Consider the following 22,135-nt stretch of genomic DNA (forward strand, 5'->3'; position numbering starts at 1 on the left):
ACAGTGTGGCGCGAAGCTCTGGCACCGTAACAGAAGTATTCAGACGGAATGCCTCCAGAGCCACAGCTTCAAGAAGGCGTAGTGATCTCGTGTCGGCTTGGTATCTCGAGGTGGGTGTCTGGTATCAAGGAGGGAGCGGAGCTCGCGTCATACGCGTCCGCGACGTTGTAGAAGGATGATAAATCAGTGGGGGATATACGCGACGATTATCCGGTTGTTTCCAGGTCTGCTTTGGCGTAGGCTGTTGGTTTGAGAGCAATTGTTAGATGGGACTTGACTCTTGTTTTGAAGGATGCAGTAAGAAGATATCAAGCGCGATCATATCTCGTAGAAAGGATGGTCATAGTACTTATTCTGTTCTGAATATCCTCCATCTACGGAAGATTGTCCATTTTCACCATGTTGACGCGTTCAGCTGCCTCAATCAAACCTGGAATTGGTCCTGGCCAAACGATATTCCAGACTGAAGTGAAAGTGAGAAGTTCACTCGTCCAAGGCTAATGATCTTTAATTTTTTTCACACGTCTAGTCATGCTGGCGTTTTATCAAGGGAATCAGGACCATGGTGGATTCCAAGCCCATAGGAGGAGAAAGTTGAAAGTTAAGGACAAGGTGAGCTCTACGAAGTCCAGGGGTTTGTGTCTCCGCCGCTCAAGGCAAGTGTTGAAGCGAGGTCATGTGCTTCTCGCGCCTTTGCCTTCTGCCTACAGCCCGCCTAGGAGTAGATCCTGCTAGCAGGTTCCATATACATTATTAGAATTCCTTTTCCTTTCCCCTTGGGAATTGGGAAAAGAAACAAAATTCTGCAAGCTTGGTCAGCGGTCTATCAACATCAAGTCATGATGTCTAATACCTGCTACTTTTGTGAATCATTACCAAGGATGCCTTGTGGTTAGTTTCTCCTTTTTCTAATGTATCATTGTGACGACAGGGCTTAAATAAAGAAACGAAGACATAAAACTGCTGCATTAGCAATACATGGAGTATGACTCGACTAACTGCGTGGTCCAAGAGGAATAAACGCACTGGGATCTGGTCCGAGCACATCTGCCTTACGCCTTACTATCAAACGTCCCACATTATTAGATCACTTTGACACCAAATATTAAAACAGTCCTAGCAATGGTGACAATTGCTATCCCAAGGAGTGTTAAACTACTTGCTATTTCTGAGCATCCTCCATATCCTAATTTTCAAGGTAAGTGGCTGTTCACCTGCTCCTGAATTTTCCCAACCAGTCAAAGATTGTATCTTCCGATGACGATGGGGTTTGTCCCGGCCCTTGGAGTGTAAGCCAGATTCTTTGAAGAATATTTGAAGCCAAGCTCCAGGGTTCTCGTGTGGACACGTCGAGTGGGCTTTGACACCTGAAGGCAATCTTTGCAGAGAGCTCTCGCGTGGTACTTTAAAGCTATGTCAATTGATCACATATGAGGACTTCTTTTTTCTGACATATATACTTATACGTTGTAACGCCAGCTTTGATGGAGGGATGGTCGGAGAAGGTGCATTTGTGTTCCATCCATTCATCTGATTCAGAATATAGTAGAACATCATTATAGTACTTTTTTCCCTCCCTGGCCTTTTCGCATGTTCTAATCAAGTGTAGCTTCTCGCGGACGGTGATATCTAGGCAGGGACAAAGATCCACTTCTCCATGCCATGGCGCATAGCAAGCTGGCCAATGTATGAGGTGACAGTCGGAGCAACGTTGGCTTGTGGGGGGCTCTCGAGAGGGAATGCATATGCTGTTTGAAAGTGTCGCGATGCAGACTCCAACTATCGCCGCAATATTTCCAACGATCATCCTGGAGTCGAAGGAGGAACTCTATTCTAGCTCGTTTTCTGGCGTTGGGACAGAGAATCACCTTCCTTTCGAGCGGGAAGAATTCAGAAAGCTTCTTTCTTTGCATGATGTTGAGATAGGAGTTGAGACAAGCGAAGGTATATGTGTAACTTAGTGCAAAGCAGACTTGATCTGGCGCCAAGAGAAAAGAGAGAATGATTTCCACAAGTTCCAGCGGAATCCCTCGCACATGGTCTTTGGGCCGATGCCGCATGAAGATTTTCTGTGTTACAGCTCGAAAACAAGAAATGGTGTGTTGGAATTTCATCTTGGACTTATGATGCTCTGGACGGCCACGAAGCGGATAAAGCGAGTCCAGAGTGGAAGATGTGTTTCATCGAAAGCTTTGTTACTCACACCTCTTAAGGTATGTTTGATGGCATCATCTTTTTGTAATTGACGAACGTTGTTGGCCGATTTCCGAATTATGATGAGATGTTTCCGTCTTCCAACCATAGAGCAGATACGTAGGACTATCCATTGTTAAATGGTAACGGATGGGCTTCCCTCGCAGACTCCATTTAGTTTACCTTGAGAGACGTGCAACTGACAAAAATACGTCATTGATTTAAAACCATTACATGCATGGATATCAGCGGTGCCTGAGTTTAGCGACTGCCAGTGACTGTCTCCGCGGCTCTCCGCGGCTTGCAGACACCTTTCCCCCATTCCTCTCGCGAGGCAGTCAGTTGCCTAGAGACATCCCTTATTCTCTATGTAAATTCTACAATCCCATTTACCTGCTGTAAGCTGTGTTTACAATACTTCATCTAATGAAGACGTCACTGCCCCTAAAGCGTTTTTCGATTCGGCAATAATGATCTAGCAATGATGCAAGCCAACGCAGGACTACGCCATGAATGTCTGGTTTCTCAAGCATGACCTCAGCTTGTGCGGTTGTGTTCTTCCCCTTCTAAAACGCCTCCCTTCGATCGATATTTTCCGAAGTCTCAAATCTCCTTTAGATCCACTTCGCTCTTTATTCATCAGCATATCTCATCTCCATACTTGATTCCCCAGCACATCTCATCCACGAGTTCAATATGAACGTCTGGGAAGTACTCGAAATAATAGGCCCCACCTTTCTGTGGGTGAGCGTCTGCGTTTTCCATCTTGAGGTATACCTTACCCCGCGACGGTGCAATATCAGGCTGATGAATCGACAGGGTTGTTTGATGGAAAGACGTGTGAAAGCGCTAGAAAAAGAGATAGAAGCTCTTAAGAAACCGGTTCTGCCCTAGGCTTCAGTCTTGGCTTCTGTATTATTCCCTTGTCTGTTTTTGCTATCCAGACATAATCGCTCTTTCTCCTCGCTGACCTTATATCTCGCACTATGAGCGCAGTTGTTTCCGTTTATTCCTCCCCTTTATCTGCATGTTCTGGGATATTTTATTCGCTCAACATCATTCATCTCGTCGTGACCAATCCACCAGACCAACGGCGTTAGCTGATATGATCCACCATCGAATTTCAGCTGGAGTCGCACAAGAAAGGAGGAGGATATCCCTTGGCCCCAACGGCACTGGGCCAAATATATGTATGCGTTGGCGTCAGGTCAGGGCATAGATGATTGACTAGAGCTTGCTATGTGGCTTCTCTTAGATAGTTTACCCTAATCGGTCATATGGTCGTATGCGACTACAGGATCCGAGGTAGAGAAAAGAAGCAATAAGATGACACACACTCAGCGGCTTAATGGTGAGAAGCTGAAAAGTCAGCTTGTCAGACCTAGTCTATTCCCGTATTAGTGCAATCTGACATTCTGTCCGTCTTTGACTGATCCTTGTAGTCAAGACCCGCTCACGTGTCTTTTGTAGCGGCAAGGGAAAAAGAAGCCGATGCATGTGTGGCCAGAATGGGAACTTGAGTTTAGATCGTCTCATCGGATCCAATAGTATCTCGCGACAGTACACCGGGGGATCACTCTCCTACCTGTTGGCTTATCACCGAGTCGACCGAATATGTTCAGGCACGTCTCCAGTCATGGACATCTACGGAGGACAGCAACTGAGCCGAGGTTGTTGCAGACATTGAGCGCCAATTTGATGCTCCAATGAGAGACGTACAGCGAGGTATAGTCTTATCAACAGTGTTCAGCCATGTCTCATCCCTGATATGGAAATTGACAGCAACGGCTGAAAGAAAGAGTGCGGTGCATCCAGTCATCGACCCTCGCCATTTCTTTCCCTCCCAAGTCAGCAAACTCAGCCAAGTTCATTATATAACCCCCGGTCGCCAGCAGCTGTCTCACCAGGTACTTCATCGGCTACCGCTTTCTCATACCATGAATCAAAACACTCCAGCAGGCTCGGCCATTGTGACCGGGGCCGGGTCCGGCATCAATCTCGCTTTCGCAACTTTGCTCCTTCAGAATGGCTACAACGTCCTCATTGCCGATTTAAAGCTAAGCCAAAGCGCAGAGACCCTCGTTGGGAGATATGGGACAAGGTCAAGTCCTCGAGCGGTGTTCGTTCAGACCGATGTCTGCGACTGGGCGCAACTTCGCAGTATGTTTATTGTGGCTGAGAAAGAGTTCGGATCGGTAGAGATTGTCTGTCCTGGTGCGGGAGTCTTTGAGCCAGTGAGTTCAGGTTTTCTATCGCCCTATCAGGGTCGGGGTATCACATCAAGACAGGATACTCACAGGCCGACAGGCGCATAGCAGTTTCTGGGCCCCTCCCGGCAGCAAGGGATGCATTGATTCCCCAATGAAAAATGGATACGTCAGCCTGGACATCAATCTGATCCATCCCATCTACACCACCCAATTGGCGATTGCGTACTTCATGAAGCACAAGAATGCGTGTCCTACCCACCGAAAAAAGCACATCATCCATGTGTCCAGTATTGCCGGCGAGATGGCTCTCCTTGCATTGCCCCTTTATGCGATTGCGAAGCGTGGGGTGATTGCGTTGACGCAATCCCTCGCTCCATTGGAGGCTTTGGGGATCAGAGTAACTGGCATCGCCCCCGGAATTGTCAAGACACCGATCTGGTCACAAGACAAATTGGCCTTGGTGGATGAATCGATTGATAAATGGGTGGAGGTCGATCGTGTGGCAGACGTGATGTTTGACTTGGTGAGCAAGGATCAGATACAGGTATCGGACACGGAATCAATCGTAGTCAAGGGTGGGACAGTCCTTGAGCTATCACAGTCGCTGCGAGAGGTTCTCATGTACAACGACCCTGGACCGTTGAGTAGGCCGGGGAATACCGTCGCTTACCTAGGGGTTGCGGATGAGCAAATTCTGCAGTTGGTCGGTTCGGAGGGGTGGGAGACTTGGTTTGACGATACTCCAACCCAGTTGGCCTCGATAAAGAGCCTTGATGGAATTGACCTGTAAGCAGAGAGGGATGGTTTCATCGCGGTATATTGTTTATCTGCTACCATTAGTAACAGACATGGTCATGAGTTTCACAGGATAGATCTCTTGACTGGCGCGCGATGAATGGGATGTTATGTACCTTCGAAGTTTGGTGCACAGCTTGATAAAATTGCTTTCTTCAAACTTACCGACGACACTGTTTACCTGCCTGCAGTCTCTCCATTTAATTTGGTATCTATTGCCAACCAACAACTCGAGTCCTGACTGGAAAAAGGAAATGAACTTGTCGGCGACACTTGTTCGCCCAGAATTTGGTTCAGTTGTGGTCCGGCAATAAAAACATCTTGGTAGTCCTCATTGTCAAGGGGGTCGAAGTTGACATCTGAAATATTGTATTTTTAGCTACCGTGCAATCAACCTCTACCCGGAATATGATCATGTTTGTAACCTACTACCTTGAGGTAATTCACAGAGAGTACACAAGGGAGGGAGAAGAGAGATCAATACGGTAAAAAAACGCTAAGATATGGCGCGGGTTGCTTCAGGATGTAAGCAACCGCACTGTACATGCTGAGCGTTGCTCTGCAACAACAGGTAGGACCCACCTAGCTTAATACAACTATAACTCTATGTATCAATATGGGTGGCGTGTTATTATTCAAGCTCCTGTGGTCTATTCCTTTAGCCATGGTGAATATATTCCAAGAGTGTTCAAGCCCTGTAAAATTCAAGACCCGTGATCTATTTCTATCCTATTAATAATTGTTGGAGATTTCGATCTTCTACATAGAATTCATTCTACTGCCTATACGGAGTGTGTGAGATGATAGGCATATCTGTGCTATGCTAGTATAGCACGATATGCGACTAATATAGTAGGAGATAATGATTAGCTCTACGGGGATTTTATTAATAATCATATTAGCTCCTCATACCACATCTTGATACTCTGCATACTACTCTGAAGTTGTAAGTCTTCACCTGACCCCTGAGCATCCACAAGTGGTACTCCGTACGGAACCCAGGACAGGTAAACATCCGAGTAAGACCACCCGGCTTCCACAAAAAAAAGCCATCGAACCCCCCCCCCCCCCCCTTTATGGGCGTAAGACCACGATCACGAAACACAAGTCTGAAAATGCTAATAATGCTCCGTATCATGTGTCTTGTCCACGCCATCAAGGATCGTCGCATGTACAGAGTATCTAGCCATTATTAAATTAATTGCCGGACAGTTCTTTCCTGCGCACATGATCCCTTGACGTGGCGCGATAACGGGGGGTGGCGCCGTCGCGGATCCACATCCGATATGCCGTCCAACCGGTAAATTCAACCTCGATTGGTGGGCAGTGGGCGGTGGGCGGTGGTGGTGTGGTGATTGGTTCGTGTAGGGTCCAGGGGTATTTTTGTTGGTGGTGTCAATGCCGCTATTACCGATTGGCGATCGCCGTTCGATCCCAGTAGTCTATTTTAGTGTGGTAGGGATGATTGTGACTGGGTTGGGTTCTGTGTCGATGGGAAATCGGGTGGTCTCCGCTTAGCTTATTCGAGAACCTTGCTGCTTTTTAGAAAAGCCTGTTTCAGGATTGGGATTTTGACACTTATGTGATAGTACGCGTGTGCGTTGCATATGCAGTATGCTTCATGCGCCAAGCATGTCCGAGAAGTTTCTGAAGAAGCGATAGCAAAGCTTGGGCGGAGAATTCTTTTTACGCGATTGGCATTGTCAAAATATTAATTTGCATTATCATAAGCGTTCCATGTACCGACTGATGTACATGCCCCGCGGGTATTATTGAGTATTAGGATAATTAACTAAGACATGATCGTGATAAAATAACAAAGCTCCAGCCATCCTCCCAAACACCGTATCAACTGAGCTTATTGCTCAAAACCCTTTTCAGTCCAGCTTTTCAAGGGAAGTGGAACATCTTGTACCTGGGTTTTGTTAGAATGATGGATTGTCAATTGCAGGTCTTGGGGCGCTTACTTTTGCGAGAGCTTGGCTCTCCATCCAAGGCTCCTCGAGTTAGAAGTCTCGCTGAAGGTTTCGACATGCTCATGGGAGTCGAGCGATTTCGAGTCATCGTCGATGTGGGTTGACGCGAGGCTTCTGGTGCTGCGTTGCGCAGACCGCTTCAGGCCGTAGGACTCAGGGCCGATCATGGGGTAGGGAATCATTTTGGTGGGTTGTGAGAGAGAGAGTGGTTTGGAACCGGAGGATTGATTTGGTTCGAGGGAACTTGATTGAGTTCGATGAGGAGGAATGAAACTGGATGCTGATGTTCAATCGATGGACGGTGCCCAGAGGGAGTTTATATAACTTTTTCTGGCCCTTCTCTGCTTTCCGATCATGCGGACGAACAGCCGTTGTCGCAAAGCGATTCCAAAAATATCGGGTGGTCCATTCGAAGGACTAGAACGTGGCACTGCGGGTGGCTATCCTGGATGGGGTTTAGCAGGGGCGGCAACGCCACCCTTATCAAATCACTCATACAAAAAATCCTGACTCAACTAACTGGCCCAACGCCGTTCTAACCGATGGGTTAAGTTTTTACGAGATTTTCGCAGGAAAGGATTCCTGTTCCTCTCCCAGCGATCAGTCTCGAACATCGAAGCCAGATCAATACCCCTCGCGCTAATGCGGGCTGCAATCCCGACCGGAGTGCGTGACTATCCAGCCCTCCCCTGTGTCCTCCCATTTGGCAGCGACGGCGCACGTTGGGACCCAGTAACGGCCCGAGCTGGTGGTGGAGCTACCGTGCCGATTCCTGATCCAAGTCGCCTGATCGCAAAATAATATGCCTGGAACGGTCTGTAAACATCCTGCCCAGCGCATCAATCAACAAAGATTGCGCCAACCATTGAAATGCCCAGCTCTCAAGGTCTCTTGTCCGACAATAGATTGCTTACGTCTCCTGGCTTTTCACTGGAGCAAATTGATACCATCTTTCACAAGCGCCTTTGCTTATCATTATCACTTATCAGCAAATACTTTTTGCTAAGGGTGACATGTCTATAGAGGGATGGGAATTAGAAGTGACGTTCGCGCATTCCGAACCCGGCCCCCATTGTTGAGCCACGAGAGATCCAGCGCGAAAGACCATTGCCTATGTATAGATGAGATATGCAGCTGTTGTCTATCTCAATAAATAGAATGACGTTTCTCAAAATTTCTGAAGAGCGCCCCAAACTGAGTCTCATTCACGACCATATCAAAGTCCAAATCGATATGGGAACTCTGTTCTAGCCTGAAATCCTTATGCATTGAATTGTACTGGGAAACGGTTCAGTGCATTGCGTCGTATGAAAGGTTGTACTGTTGTTGTCACCTGGACGAATATCCGAAGACGCGACAAAACTATCAATGTCTGATCCTTTGGCCCTTGACCTCCGCGGGCTTGGTCAATCAGAACTGTTTTGTATAGTCCATTGCGGAAAGTTTGCATAATCCCGCTCCGTTATGCCATCTGCCTGCATCCCCCACCTGCTGTAACCTGTGCCCCGCTAATATAGTCTCCTGACAACTCAAATCTTTACACAATCTTTTCTTATCGCTTTTCCCGGCCATGGTTGTCACGATTAAACCAATTTTTTCATAACAAGATCTAATACTGAACCGAATAATGGATGAATGGCCGCCCACATCACGATTTCTGGCAACTCACTCGCAACCCCCCTCAGGACGTCCTGAAAGGCGCTTGTTTTTGCCAGTTCATAGAAATGCTTACAGATTACCTGGACTAATGGGTTGCAAAGAGCTCGATTGTCACTGGGAGTGGTTTTGTATGCGTCTGCGATGACCGCGGGAAAGCCCTCCATCCGTCAACCTGTTTTTGGCCACGGTCTCAAACGTCTTTTTCACTTTTCTTTCAACTCCAGAACTGCGTATTTGTCCGCAACTTGGTACATCTTCACGTGGAATATCAACGAATAGCTAACAATGTTGTCGTAATCGACCTGTACATGAATCGAAGCGTTGTTTCGATCGCCTCAGGATCCTCCTCCTTGAGGGCTACCGACATGCTTGGATAAAGGTATTCTGCTGTATATGAGAACTAGTCAACGAGGTTAAGGGGAGGAGACGGGAAAAAAGAGAGAACAGTGGGGAAGAAGAAAGCATGGCTTGAATTTTGTTTAGCTCATTCTCACATTCACATGAATCAATGGGCGTTGAAAAAACTGAAGGTGAGACACTATCACTACATCATCACTGCCTTTTGTCTTCAGGACCAACCTGTCCCGTTCCACCCCACCATCTACACAGACTCCCCTCATAATCAACATTTGCAGCCCGTTCACCGGAAAAAAATCTGGAGGTATCAAAAAGCATATTCTAGCCGCGCATTTCAAACGAAAACCAACTTTACGAAAACCAGATTCATCCGCATCCGAGGACGTCAACCAAACAAGCTGTTGTCAGAAAGAAACAAAAGCCACCATTATCGATCAAACAAGTCATCTCCCTCAACGAGACATAAGTTCTCCCGCTCAGCTAAAAAAAAGGGCACATATTCAACCAGACGAAAGTTATTCCCCGCAACACGATACAAGCGAACCTCATCTACGAAACAAGAGTTGTCCCTGACCAACCAGATCGAACTCGTCTCCCAAAATCATGTCCATCTCATCATCAGGGGCTGCTTCGGGTGAGATGGCAACCCCCCAAGCATCCCCGCTCTTCCTCCCGGAGCTCCTCGAGTCGATTCCCCTCGACGTAGACATGCACACCCGATTGACATCTGCACGGGTTTGCGGTCTGTGGAATGATCTGATCACAATCTCAAAAAAGATCCAGACCGCTCTTTTCTTCGCCCCGTTATCTGACGAGAATTCACAGGACCAGCCAGGCACGAAGAACGCTCTCCTTATGGACTTTATCTGGTACCGATTCTTTCCAGGGAGTTGACAATGATCAAGTGATTCCAGCCTAGCTATGATGAGTTGAGGGGGGAGGAGAAGAATAGGAAAGACTTTAGTGTTGGCAAACTTTGTTTTCGATAGGTAGGACAAAGCCGGCCGGGCTTCCCTCTGGCCGGCCACACCATTAACATCTCAACCAAACGTCCCGGCAGTATACTGTTCCTTGCTTACAGTAGCCCTGGCGCTATACAAACAATTGGTTTTAAAAACAGTGGAAGTGGGATGATCAGGGATATCTCTGGGCGAATATCATTGTAAGCAGGGAAGGCTTTGTCAACAAAAGCAGTAAATTGAGCCTCCCACAGAGAAATACGACTTCGGTTGAACGACAATGCATTGAAACCGAGCCTATTTAGCCGGGGAGAGAATGCTATAGTCAGTTGTAATAGCCAGGAAGACCTGAAAGATGCTGTTTGCGACCTGAGGTCTTTCTGGGTGACAATGTGTATTCATTCTATAGAGTATTTTGGGGCAGAATGCGAGTTATTGCAAGTGGCATTACCATCACATGAAATCAATGTTGATTATATACCCACATGAAGAAAGGCTGCAGATCAACTCGGGACCATGACCCACGAGCTTGAATTCTTGGTGGCAGGAATCCCCCCTGTCAACGGTAAAGTTGCTAATTTGCCTGGGGTTTACTTCCAAATTGATACCATGATTGAATATCCACAACAGACACTTCACTGGCTATTCAAATCCATCATTTAACTATCCACTTTGATTATCCACTTAAATCTTAGAAAGCGCCCCCCCCTACAACCGCACCGGCTCCTTATCCCCCTCAACCAACAAATGGCCCTCCCTCACCAGCGAATTGCGACAGGACCTCTTCAACCTGAAATCCTCCAGATTCCCCAGTGTAACCTGCGCAATTTCACTCAACGCCTCTCTCGTAAAGAACGCCTGATGGCCACAAACCAAGACATTTGGAAAAGTCATCAACCGCATCAACGTATCATCATGGATAATCTCCGCCGAATGATCGTTATAAAACAAATCTCCCTCTTCCTCATATACATCGAGAGCCAACCCCCCCAGAATCCCCTCCTTCAACGCCCCAACCGTATCCCTCGTATTCACCAGCCCACCGCGAGAAGTATTAACAACCATGGCCCCCCTCTTCAACTTCCCCAGACTCCCCTTATTAATAATATGCCTCGTCCCCTCCGTCAACGGACAATGCAGGCTCACAATATCACTCCTCTCCAACAACACATCCAACCCCACATACTCGCCCCCCAGCTCCTTTACAAACTCCTCCCCCCCGTACGGATCCATCCCCAGCAACCGACACCCAAACCCGCGCATGATCCGCGCAAACGCCATCCCGATGCGCCCCAACCCCACCACCCCGACCGTCTTCCCGTACAACGTCGAGCCCAGAAACCCCTCCAGGTTGAAATTGCCCTCCCGAACGCGGTTGTATGCGCGGTGTGTCTTGCGGTTCAGGGTCTGGATCAGTGCGACGGCGAACTCGGCGACCGCTTCGGGGGAGTATGAGGGGACATTTGCGACGAAGAAGCCGAGGGATTCGGCGAGGGGGAGGTCGATGTTGTTGTAGCCGGCGCAGCGGAGGAGGATGGCGCGGATGCCGTAGGAGTGCAGGGCGTGGAGGACAGGCGCGTCGAGCGTGTCGTTGACGAAGACGCAGACTGCTGTGCTGCCTTGTGCGAGGGAGACGGTTTCCGAGGTCAACGCGAAGGGGTGCTCAGTTAGGGTGATGTCGGGGTGATGGGCTTGCAGGGTTTGGGTGAAGTAGTGCTTGTCGTAGGATTTTGCGGAGAAGAGGGTTAGTTTCATGGTGGTGCTGATCATGTATCAAGTGGTTGGTGAGGAGGAGGAGGCTATGATAGCTGTGGGGTAGATGGATGGATGAAGTGGGCGGGGGTGAGAAGTGGGGATTTGTAACTGACATCACCAACTACGGTACTCCGTACAGCGAAGGCAGGCAGTACCTACTATGTAATACTCTGTACAGGCAGTGAATAAAGGAGTGTAATTAAGACAGCAGGCATAGGTCTTCGGCCAAACTTTAATGAGCTTTGGGGTAATTAAGATGTTTAGGGCACTCAAATACTCGAGATATATTAGAGATTAGGGATGTTTTTTTGGTTATAAAAATGTCTTAGTAGATATAGCTTGTAGACTACGGAGTACTCCGTACGGTAAAGAGAATTACCAACGGAAAACAGGCAGTCATCAGACGATGCTACCAATGAAAGGGCCAAAATTAGTCTCGTGGCTCCAAAGAGTAGTACTGTTATCACTTAGCCTACTGCATACAGTGCCGAGGCCCTCGTCCGCCCCGTCTTTGCGCCCTGTTCGATCGGTCCGACCCCCCGGGACGGCCTGGGGCGTTGTCTCTATATTTATACACACTCTACCCCGTGCAAGGATCACATTTTTGTCTACAACATCCACAATCATCCATCTGAAGTCTTGTTTTGCCAACAACAAACAGAACCACCATCAAATTGGCGAATGAGTCAGCTACTTTCATGATGGCCCATCGGATGAAAGATGCGCCCATATTCTACCAGAATCTGGAACAGTGCTTGGACAAGCACCGCAGGAACCAAACAATCATGATGTTGACTCTACGGCTTCCTCGCGAGACGATTGACTTTTCGTGGGGTGGAGTATTTGAGGGGCAGGTGATGGGCTCGTTTCAGTTATACAGGTTGTGGAATTTGATACAAACTTTTTCACATATAACTTAGCGATATATACTATGGCCCCTGATTGGGTAGCTGTTCTCACGCAAGCCCAAGCGGTGAATTGTATTTATTTACCTTACTTGAATATAGACAGTAGGTTTTAAATCCAATATAATAACTTGCGTAGCTGAGTTATAGTATAATATCTTTTGATACTATATAGTAAATTTCACTCCGAACTGCATATCATCTTATCAGATATATAGTAGCTTCATATGTAAGATCTCCGGGGAATAGACTCGTCTATTATACCTCTAGGAGGCAAGACGGGAAGTACATACTCTGTAATTCTGACAAATAGAATTATTTCAATGGCTTGTATCTGAAACGGAGCATTGGGTTATTTCATGTGCTTTTAAGCTTGTCAATCTTCATATCATACAATGCACACACAGTAAGCCAAGTTCACTTTATAGTACCTTCATGCTGCCGATCGGCAACTCCGTAGGGCTATCGGAGCTATTTTTGGGCCTGCCGTTTTCGGACAAGACGCCCGTCCCCGCAACAGACCAAAGTGGGAATCCTCGCCTCTATCTAGATCCAGATCGATGATGCCAGCTCTACGCATCAGAGTGATCCAATAGAGCGACCTGGATTAGCAAAGCAACAACCTCACTGTGCGGCCCCTCGACGGAGAATGCGCCCGTCATCAATGCCGACCGAGCCAGACCGACCCACCCCCACCCGTCCGAAAGCTCTGCGTTCTGGCTAGGCAGGCCGGGGAAGAACAACCACGCCATCAATCCATCAGCAATCAGGCCAGTAGGGAGTAGGCGTGGCCTGATGAGGAGATCCGCGAAGCCGTCGCGGGTGGTTTTTCCGAGGAATCCTCAACCTCCAGGCTGCAGCGTGCAAGTGGACGAGTCCATTCCTCGTCTCAGCCTCAAAACTAAAACGAGCACTGCTCCACCCGCACCCCCTTTTCTCTCCCGTTAGTTGGAAGCTTGTTCGGACTGTTCGGTTGTCACTCCCACCAGGATTTTTGGGTCGCGTATTTGTTGACGCCCCGACCTGTCGCGTTTTGCTAGATCCCCCACGATATCTCCCTTCACTGCGAACATGGACCCGTCCACATTCATTGACCCTTACCTGACACCGCCCGATCGGCTGGTCCTTGATAATCTGCTGAAGGATGCTGAGACGCCGCCCAAAAAGGGGAGATCATGTACATTCACCCTACATCCACCCATACTCCTAGCTCTTTATTCTAGATACTAACTTCACTGCGACTTAATCAGCCAAGGAAAATGGGAGCAGTCCAGATGACGACGCGACCATCAGCCAACTGGAGGCCTTCAATGACCCCCAGCATGCGGAGTTCGTCCCCAGTGTCCTTTTCACATGGGATCTGAAGGATATCAAGCTCCCACCGGTGCTGGATCAATGGCTTCTGCAACCGTATATCAAGGCTGCGCGCTCTATCGTCCGGACGGAAACAGATGTAGTGATGCTCACTCATCTCTTACTTTACTTCTCCACCTCAGTCCCCAGTGCGATCTATCTTTTCTGTAACTTTCACTGGGTCCATGGCGTCCTCCACTGGATCATGCAATCCTGGTATGTAGGCAGTTACACTCTGATGATGCACCAGCACATTCACATGGGTGGAATCTTGAACAAGCGATCCTGGTGGCTGTTTGACTTGCTGTTTCCCTACATCACCGACCCTCTGATGGGCCACACCTGGAACTCCTACTTCTATCATCACGTGAAGCACCACCACGTCGAGGGCAACGGCCCCGAGGATCTGTCTTCAACGATCCGGTATCAGCGCGACAGCCTGGCCGACTTCGCCTGCTATGTCGGTCGCTTCTACTTTTTCGTCTGGTTCGAGCTGCCGACCTACTTCCTGCGCAAGGGGAAAGTCACCCTCGGCCTCAAGGCGGCATTCTGGGAACTCGGCAGCTATCTCTTCATGTACCTGCTCTGGAACTACGTCAGCTGGAGAGCAACGCTATTTGTCTTTCTTATGCCCTTTCTGCAGCTGCGCGTGGGCCTCATGGTCGGAAACTGGGGCCAACACGCATTCGTTGATGAGACGGACCCTAACTCCGATTTCCGGTCTAGCATCACCTTGATCGACGTGCCGGTATGCCCCCCCCCCCCCCCCCCCCCCGCATTCCACCCCAAAACAATACATTAACATGGAGACAGAGTAACCGGTTTTGCTACAACGATGGCTACCACACTTCCCACCATCTGAACCCCCGCAGACACTGGCGCGACCACCCCGTGGCCTTCCTCCGCCAGAAGGACCGCTACTCGGCCGAGCATGCGCTGGTCTTCCGCAACATTGACTATATCATGATCACTGTCCGACTCATGCGCAAGGAGTACCACCACCTCGCCAAATGTCTGGTTCCCATGGGAGATCAGATCGGCAAGTCGGAGGATGAGCTCGCGGCGATGTTGCGCACGAAGACGCGCCGTTTCACCGAAGAGGAGATCAAGCGCAAGTTCGCCTGATTCGTCATGGCAGACTGTTCGGCCCGTATTCCTCACCTGCATTGGATCACTGATAGGGTTCACTCTATTACTTCGCTTTACCACGAGACCGACAAAAGTTCATCGGATGAGATATCCTGTATATAGAATTTCGTCGAGACATGACACCAATAGAACAATCCTGCTGCATGAACACCTGTAATCTATCGCATCTCTAAACCTGTACATCTATCTATCCAAACCAAAACCTCCCTACGACCTCCCACGCGACACCAACTTCCCCACCAACGGAATCCGCCTCAAGATCCTAGACACTATCCTCTCCCCATGCACAATCAACGGCACCACCGCGACCAACCACATCAAATGAACCACCCCAACCGCAACCCCCAACCTCACCTTCTCCAGCACCGACCACCCGCTCCCACTCCCCCTCCCATTCCCCTCCAACAACGCCGTCTCACTCGACAAATCCCCCTCCCTTTCCACCAACGCATCCGCCATCCTCCCCGCCACCCGCCTATGAATATTCTCCCATGTCATCTCCTCCGCATACGCCCTCGCCCTAACCGCCAACCTCCCCCTCAACCTCTCATCCCTACACACCTCCGCCACCAACGCCGCAAACACCCCCTCCTCATCCGGCGGCACCAAATACCCCGTCTCCTGATTGCGCACAATATCTGACGGTCCGCCCGCGTCGCGCGCAATCACAGGCACCCCGCTCGCCATCGCCTCGAGCACCACCAGCCCGAACGTCTCCGTGATCGAGCAATGCAGGAACAAGTCCGCGGAGGCATACGCCCGCGCCAGGTCCTCGCCCGTCAGAAAGCCCAGGAAGATGACGTGGTCTTTCACGGGGTCAAAGAGTCGGCGGATGGATGTTTCCACGTCCGGGTTGCGGTTTCCGCCCACGATGACGAGTTTAAAGGGGATTTTGGAGGCCAAGAGGCGTTGGGCGATAGAGGCGAGGAATTCAAAGCCCTTTTCTGGCGCGAGGCGGCAGACGGTGAGGAGGATGAACCCTTCATTCTTCGGGGAGAGGAGGGCGCGCAGGGAGGGGGAGCGATGGGAAGGGTGGAAGAGGGTGGTGTTTACGCCTCGGGCGAGACGGTGGGCTTTGGGGAGGAGGGTCGTCGTGGGGTTTGTGGTTGTGGTTTTCAGGTATGTGAGGACTGCGGTGCAGGGGTAGAAGATTATGTGGATGGATGGGTGCAGGAAAAGGTAGCCTTCCACGGTGGAGAGCAGCCAGGTTGCGAAATGGGCGAGCGGCGCGGGGAAGATGACGCTGCTGTAGGAGGTGAGGTCGGTTTGGTAGTTCAGTAGGATGGGTGGGGGGCTGTGCAGTTGGCGGGTTTGGAGCAGCGTTTGGAAGCCTAGCGAGGCTGGGCTGGCAATGTAGATGAGGTCCGGGGGGAGGGTTGGGCTGTAGATGCTCTGCAGGTGGAAGGGGTACACCAGGGTCAGGTCGGGGTTGTAGGGGAGGGGGTAGCCTGGAAGGCGGATGTCGTTATCTGATGGAGATGGAGATGGTGCTGGTTGGTGCTGGAATTGGGGCGCAACGACGACCAGGTCGACGCCATTGCGACGGAGGTATTCGATGAGGTTGGAGGTGGTGCGACTGACGCCGTTGACGGGGCCCAGGGATTCCGTGGTGAGGAGAATGCGCTTTCCCTTAAGGATGCTGGGAAAGTCATCGGATTGTGGGCTTGATGTGTCCATCTTGGAAGTTCTCGGCGGATGGCACAGCCATGATGAACGCCCACACTGGTGGTCTAATATAACTACCTCTGGCGGTATGATGTCGCGCTCATGATAGACGGGCCCAGTACGCGCTGGCTGGTGATCTCCAGCGCCCGGTGACCCAAGGTCATTCTGCAACAGCGCAGAAATGGGGAGGGGAGGACAGGCTTCGTGTCCCAGGGCTCCCTGGGGGCACGTGGGCCGCCCGGAGCGTTTCTGTCGTCGTGCGGCCGGCCTGCTCAACTTTCCTTCCTCCCTCCTCCCCCGTGGCCATGGCCCAGTCGCAATCCGTGCTGGCCACCGCGTGCATCAACCCTTGCAGCTCTGTGGGATCCAGATCCCTCTGATTGTGGCGATACCGCGTTCATGCATTGCTTATCACGTTCCGTCCAGCGGCCATGCGGACAATGCGCGCGACCAGCTATGACTTACAGGTGCTTACCTGGTCTGGCGACGATCGGCCAGGAGAGGTGGTCGATAGGATGCTTATACTTCTGGTCTTCTCCTTTCTTTGTTTCTTGTATCTCTTGTGTTGAGCTCATTGGCACTTACCAGAACTGCAGCCGCCATGGATATCTCTTCCTCGCCTCTCAGCTCCACTGAATGGAGCCTGGATGGCAGCTCAACATGCCCGACTACCCCCGCATCTAGCCCGCTGTTTCGCGCTGCAAAGGTGGACGACTCGTCTTCTTTGCACTCTACATCTCCTGCAACTGCGTCGGAGGGGAGGGCGTTTAACACGTCGAGTTCTACCTCGACCAAGATTCCGTTGTATGATGGAGTCAAAAGTGTCTGCGTGGTGGGTGCAGGATATGTCGGTATGTTTGCAGGAGACCTTGCCCCTCATTCATCTTTGGATACTGAACCGCACAGGCGGACCCACGGCAGCCATACTCGCATTGTACAATCCGTCTGTCAGAGTGAGCGTGCTGGACCGAGACCCTCGTCGCATCCAGAGCTGGAAGTCGCATCATCTCCCAGTGCACGAGCCGGCCTTACAAAATGTGGTCCGCGTAACGAGAGATGGGTCAGACGTCGCTCCCAATGCGATCAACGAGCCCTTGGCCTTCTCAAGCCGTCATCCGAACTTATTCTTCACATGCGACCCGACAAGTATCGCGCAGGCAGACATGGTGTTCCTCGCAGTGAACACTCCCACCAAGACATTTGGTCTGGGCGCGGGGAGGGCTACGGATATGAGAGCGGTTGACGGGGCTGTGCAAGAGATTGCGCTGCATGCGAAACCAGGAGCTATCCTCGTGGAGAAGAGCACGGTGCCATGTGGAACGGCGGAGAGGGTGCGGCAAACGGTACACTTTCCTGGCAAGCTATCTGGCATATGGTCCTAACACAGTATAGTTGTCAACCTTGAGACCCGGCATTTCTTTCGAGGTTCTTTCGAACCCCGAATTTCTTTCCGAAGGATCAGCGATCGAGAATCTCGTCAGCCCCGATCGTGTCCTTATCGGATCATCGGGGACCCCATCCGGTCGCCGTGCCGCACGCATGCTCGCGCATCTCTACTCATCGTGGGTGCCACCTGCACAGATCCTGCAAGTCAACTCTTGGTCGTCAGAGCTGGCGAAGCTTGTTGCCAACGCGATGCTGGCGCAGCGCATCAGCAGTATCAACTCGATAAGCGCCATTTGCGAGAAAACCGGCGCAGATGTGGACCAGGTCGGACGCGCTGTCGGCATGGACGCCCGTATCGGAGCACAGTTCTTGAAAGCTGGTGTCGGTTTCGGGGGGTCCTGTTTTCGCAAGGACATTGCCAGCTTAACATACCTGGCAGAATCTCTGGGGTTAGAGGAAGTCGCAGATTACTGGAGACAAGTCAATTCGATGAACGAGTACCAGCGCGTGCGCTTTGCCCGGAAAGTCGTCGATCGATTTGATGGCAACCTGACCGGACGGAAGATTGCCGTACTGGGGTTTGCGTTCAAGAAAGATACCGGAGACACGCGGGAATCGCCTGTAGTAGATGTGATCCGATCGCTGATGGAAGAGCGACCCATGGAAATTGCCATCTTTGATCTGTTTTGCCACGAAGAGGATATCCTTCGCGAACTGGAAGTGTCCTGTGGGGCGGAGGCAATTGCCAACGGAGTGAAGATTATAAGCGATCCGTATCTGGCTTGCTCTCAGGCTCATGCGGTGCTCGTTATGACCGACTGTGAACAGTTCAAAAATGGCTGCAAACGATCTTCTGGGATGGTACTCGGATCGAGAGCAGACCCCGAGGCGTACGAGAGCCTAGACGAGATGCTTTCTCCTAGCAGAAAGAGCGAGACTTGGAACTTCCACGGAATGACCTATCGCCTGGCACCGCAGGACGCCTGCAGCAGCAACTGCACGGCATGTCGCTCATGGTCCCCTCGACCGGCAGCCAGTGAACCACTGGAGTGGGCGCGGATCGCCTACAACCTCAAAGACCCCAAGTGGGTGTTTGACGGACGGGGATGTCTTGATGTTCCCGAGCTAGAGAAACTGGGACTTCAAGTGGAGGCCATTGGGCGGAGAAACTAACAGCAATCGATACCCTATAGTATACCCCATTCCAACTACAGGATAACATACATAATTCCAGCAAACATTACCATTATATAGCGTTGCGCATAAACCATCTACCCATCATCCTCTGAGCCAACCAATCATTCAAACCATCTACAAAGAAGCCTGGAACTTCCCATCCACCTCCTCAATCTTCCTCACGGCACTCTTGTACCCCTCCTCCTGCTGCAACTTGTCCGCATACTTAGCGAGCAGCGGAAACGTGTTGAGGTCCACCCGCCCCGACATGGCGATGACTGGGAAGCTCATCATGATATCCGCACCGCTCAGCTCACTGCCACAAATATAGGGACCTCCGTTGGGGCTCGTCTTCAGCTGATCCTCCAAAAACTGCAGATTGGCCTCGATGTTGCGAGTCAAGAAAGCCTTTTCGACCTGCGACGCGACCATGCGCGGGATCGGTTTGACGAAGAACGGCACATCAGGGGGGTTTTTGACAGCTGTATCACCGCGTTAGCATCCACATTCTCCCTCCAATTACCCCACCCTGAATCAAACCCCCAAGCAGAACAATGGGAGGAGGAGAAAACATACTATCCATAACCAACTGCATCACCAAAAACGGCATCAGACTTCCCTCCGCATAGTGCATGTAGTACCGATACCGCATCCACTCTTCCGTCTCCTCGCCCACCTGTCCTTCCTGCCCGGCCTTGTATCGAGCCGGAACGAGCGGCTTGTCCGCATTGTCCCCGAAATGGTCGAGCAGGTACTCGATGATAACACCGGACTCGGCGAGGATGGTGGGCTTGCCGTCGGAGTTGGCGCGCTGGACGCCCAGCAGGGGGGATTTTCCGAGCGGGTGGATTTCTTTCAGCTCGCGGGGCGCGAGCTTGTCAGGGCCGCGGTGGTAGATCTTCAGTTCGTAGGTTAAGTGGAGGGCTTCCAGGAGCCAGAGGATGCGGTGCGAGCGGGATTCCGAGAGCCTGGATTCGGGATCTTGTTAGAGGGAGGTGTGATTGAAGGGTTAGGGGGGGTGCAGCGAACCAGTAGAGAGTGATCTTAGTGCCTTTGTTGGGGTCGGCCATTTTGACTGCTGACTGTAGTGGCTATTCGGGATGGGTGTTGTGTTGAGGTGAGATAGATAGGTGTGAGAGTGTGAGGGTAGGATGGTAGGATGGATGCAAGGTAGTAAGGTTGGTGGCGTGATGCAGGGGAGAGGTAGAAGGGATATAAGATTCTTATATATGGGCTGGCGTTCAACCTAGGTACTGCTCTACCGGTCCATGTACCTAGCCTAGACTAGCTTCGGCATGCGATTATCAGGAATTGAGATGTTCGCGACCAACTCTCAACCTCGGATGTTCTTGTGAAAATGCGTCATGGGAGTGGGGCGGGCCATTTTTGCGATTTGCAGGCCAGAAGCCCAGGGGGGGGGCATGTTACTACGGCTACTATCTACTGCTATGGAGATGGATAATTAATCCTCATCAAATACAGGAGAACATGTGCCACAAAGATAAAGACTTCCCCAATATTTCCGTAGGAACAATCTCCCCTCATAGATTAGATGCTATCTGCCACAACGCAGCATACTGCCGCATCGGGTAAGCGCCATGCAGCCATGCGCGGCTGACTCAGCGTCCCAATCAAGCGTACGTAAATCACATGACCGAAACGTCGGCTTCAACATCACCACCACCAACCGTCATCCCAGCCTATACTCTCACGCCCCCAAACCGCAACCATGGCCGGTCCTAGCAAGTGTACGCACCTCTCCCATTCAATTGCTGCTCAATGATCTGCTAACACTGACTTTCTAGCCCTGATCCTCGATCCGGCCTACCAGAAATACTACGGTCCGTTCTCCCTCCCATCCATGAACCCAGACAACGGCCAATGAGACCCGATGCATTACGATGACGGATTCCCCGGCGTTACAGACAACACCACATACGGAGAGCAGACAATCGGAAGCTGACAGCAGGCAGACCTCAACGCAAACCGCTACAAGTACTTCAAGTGGACCCCGCGCCATGCTTGGTTCTCGTTCCTTTACATGGCTCTGATCCCCGGTGCGCTCGGCTATGTGGCCTACAAGACTGAAGTATGTGGGACATTCCCTGGATGATAAAATTGAACTGGGTGACGATGGGATGGATATGTTGGACTAACGCGTAACAGGGTCTGTACGAGCTCCGCGGAAAGCGCAGGGGCGATACGATTGTGGAGTGGTAGATCTAGCCGTCGTCGACGACCGCTCTGTTTGGAATGAAGAAGAAAAGTTCAGTTCCGCTGAACATACACACACATCACCTACCTGTACCTACTATTATACCGCTATTCGAATCTTCTTTGCCCACGTTAAGCTTTTCGTTTCTTTTCTTTTTGGTTCGATTTTGTCTGGTCGTTCCACTGCGTAGCTGAACCGGACGGCGAGCGGGTATTCCTCAACCTCGACTCCTAACATACAGACGACAGCCCACATACACACATACACATACACATAAAGATACAGATACAGTTGTCAAGACAGACCCATCATCATCATCCGCCTGACAAACCCACAAAGCAAAGCATGAAACCCCTCCTAATCAATTCAATACGGCGCCCAC

At 50.7% G+C, this 22,135-nt stretch overlaps 10 protein-coding genes across 10 annotated transcripts; 6 read left to right on the forward strand and 4 right to left on the reverse strand.

Moving 5' to 3' along the window:
* Positions 1-4,130: 4,130 nt before the first annotated feature.
* Positions 4,131-5,298, forward strand: BO70DRAFT_368535 (NAD-dependent 15-hydroxyprostaglandin dehydrogenase; the record flags this gene model as incomplete). Its single annotated transcript, XM_025544630.1, has 3 exons — positions 4,131-4,427; positions 4,501-5,132; positions 5,271-5,298. The coding sequence occupies 3 exons, from the start codon at positions 4,131-4,133 to the stop codon at positions 5,296-5,298; spliced, it is 957 nt and encodes a 318-aa protein (XP_025402727.1).
* Positions 5,299-6,886: 1,588 nt separating this feature from the next.
* BO70DRAFT_426318 (uncharacterized protein) lies at positions 6,887-7,415 on the reverse strand. Its single transcript, XM_025547773.1, has 2 exons — positions 7,166-7,415; positions 6,887-7,113 (listed from the first exon to the last, which is right to left on the reverse strand). The coding sequence occupies exons 1-2, from the start codon at positions 7,354-7,356 to the stop codon at positions 7,089-7,091; spliced, it is 216 nt and encodes a 71-aa protein (XP_025402728.1). The 5' UTR covers positions 7,357-7,415; the 3' UTR covers positions 6,887-7,088.
* Positions 7,416-9,165: 1,750 nt separating this feature from the next.
* On the forward strand, positions 9,166-10,047 carry BO70DRAFT_130545 (uncharacterized protein). The gene has a single exon (XM_025538024.1). It carries the CDS (start codon positions 9,334-9,336, stop codon positions 9,826-9,828), a length of 495 nt encoding a protein of 164 aa, XP_025402729.1. The 5' UTR covers positions 9,166-9,333; the 3' UTR covers positions 9,829-10,047.
* An 810-nt stretch (positions 10,048-10,857) lies between these two features.
* On the reverse strand, positions 10,858-11,904 carry BO70DRAFT_284959 (2-hydroxyacid dehydrogenase; the record flags this gene model as incomplete). The annotated part of the gene is made up of 1 exon (XM_025539141.1): positions 10,858-11,904. One exon carries the CDS (start codon positions 11,902-11,904, stop codon positions 10,858-10,860), a length of 1,047 nt encoding a protein of 348 aa, XP_025402730.1.
* A 618-nt stretch (positions 11,905-12,522) lies between these two features.
* Positions 12,523-12,877, forward strand: BO70DRAFT_358916 (uncharacterized protein). Its single transcript, XM_025542409.1, has one exon. The coding sequence runs from the start codon at positions 12,606-12,608 to the stop codon at positions 12,822-12,824; it is 219 nt and encodes a 72-aa protein (XP_025402731.1). The 5' UTR covers positions 12,523-12,605; the 3' UTR covers positions 12,825-12,877.
* An 860-nt stretch (positions 12,878-13,737) lies between these two features.
* Positions 13,738-15,459, forward strand: BO70DRAFT_358917 (fatty acid desaturase). The gene is made up of 3 exons (XM_025542410.1): positions 13,738-13,986; positions 14,060-14,910; positions 14,976-15,459. Exons 1-3 carry the CDS (start codon positions 13,881-13,883, stop codon positions 15,285-15,287), a joined length of 1,269 nt encoding a protein of 422 aa, XP_025402732.1. The 5' UTR covers positions 13,738-13,880; the 3' UTR covers positions 15,288-15,459.
* A 59-nt stretch (positions 15,460-15,518) lies between these two features.
* On the reverse strand, positions 15,519-17,124 carry BO70DRAFT_330030 (glycosyltransferase family 4 protein; the record flags this gene model as incomplete). The annotated part of the gene is made up of 1 exon (XM_025540808.1): positions 15,519-17,124. The coding sequence occupies exon 1, from the start codon at positions 16,986-16,988 to the stop codon at positions 15,519-15,521; it is 1,470 nt and encodes a 489-aa protein (XP_025402733.1). The 5' UTR covers positions 16,989-17,124.
* Positions 17,125-17,277: 153 nt separating this feature from the next.
* ugd1 (UDP-glucose dehydrogenase) lies at positions 17,278-19,780 on the forward strand. The gene is made up of 3 exons (XM_025538025.1): positions 17,278-17,827; positions 17,883-18,319; positions 18,369-19,780. Exons 1-3 carry the CDS (start codon positions 17,578-17,580, stop codon positions 19,533-19,535), a joined length of 1,854 nt encoding a protein of 617 aa, XP_025402734.1. The 5' UTR covers positions 17,278-17,577; the 3' UTR covers positions 19,536-19,780.
* On the reverse strand, positions 19,524-20,728 carry BO70DRAFT_358919 (glutathione S-transferase). The gene is made up of 3 exons (XM_025542411.1): positions 20,568-20,728; positions 20,115-20,506; positions 19,524-20,020 (listed from the first exon to the last, which is right to left on the reverse strand). Exons 1-3 carry the CDS (start codon positions 20,606-20,608, stop codon positions 19,674-19,676), a joined length of 780 nt encoding a protein of 259 aa, XP_025402735.1. The 5' UTR covers positions 20,609-20,728; the 3' UTR covers positions 19,524-19,673.
* A 497-nt stretch (positions 20,729-21,225) lies between these two features.
* Positions 21,226-21,886, forward strand: BO70DRAFT_426323 (NADH:ubiquinone oxidoreductase 6.6kD subunit). Its single transcript, XM_025547774.1, has 4 exons — positions 21,226-21,286; positions 21,344-21,379; positions 21,512-21,627; positions 21,705-21,886. Exons 1-4 carry the CDS (start codon positions 21,268-21,270, stop codon positions 21,756-21,758), a joined length of 225 nt encoding a protein of 74 aa, XP_025402736.1. The 5' UTR covers positions 21,226-21,267; the 3' UTR covers positions 21,759-21,886.
* Positions 21,887-22,135: the final 249 nt, after the last annotated feature.

Source organism: Aspergillus heteromorphus (genome assembly GCF_003184545.1).
Source record: "Aspergillus heteromorphus CBS 117.55 chromosome Unknown BO70scaffold_3, whole genome shotgun sequence".
In the NCBI taxonomy this organism is placed as follows: Eukaryota; Fungi; Ascomycota; class Eurotiomycetes; order Eurotiales; family Aspergillaceae; genus Aspergillus; species Aspergillus heteromorphus.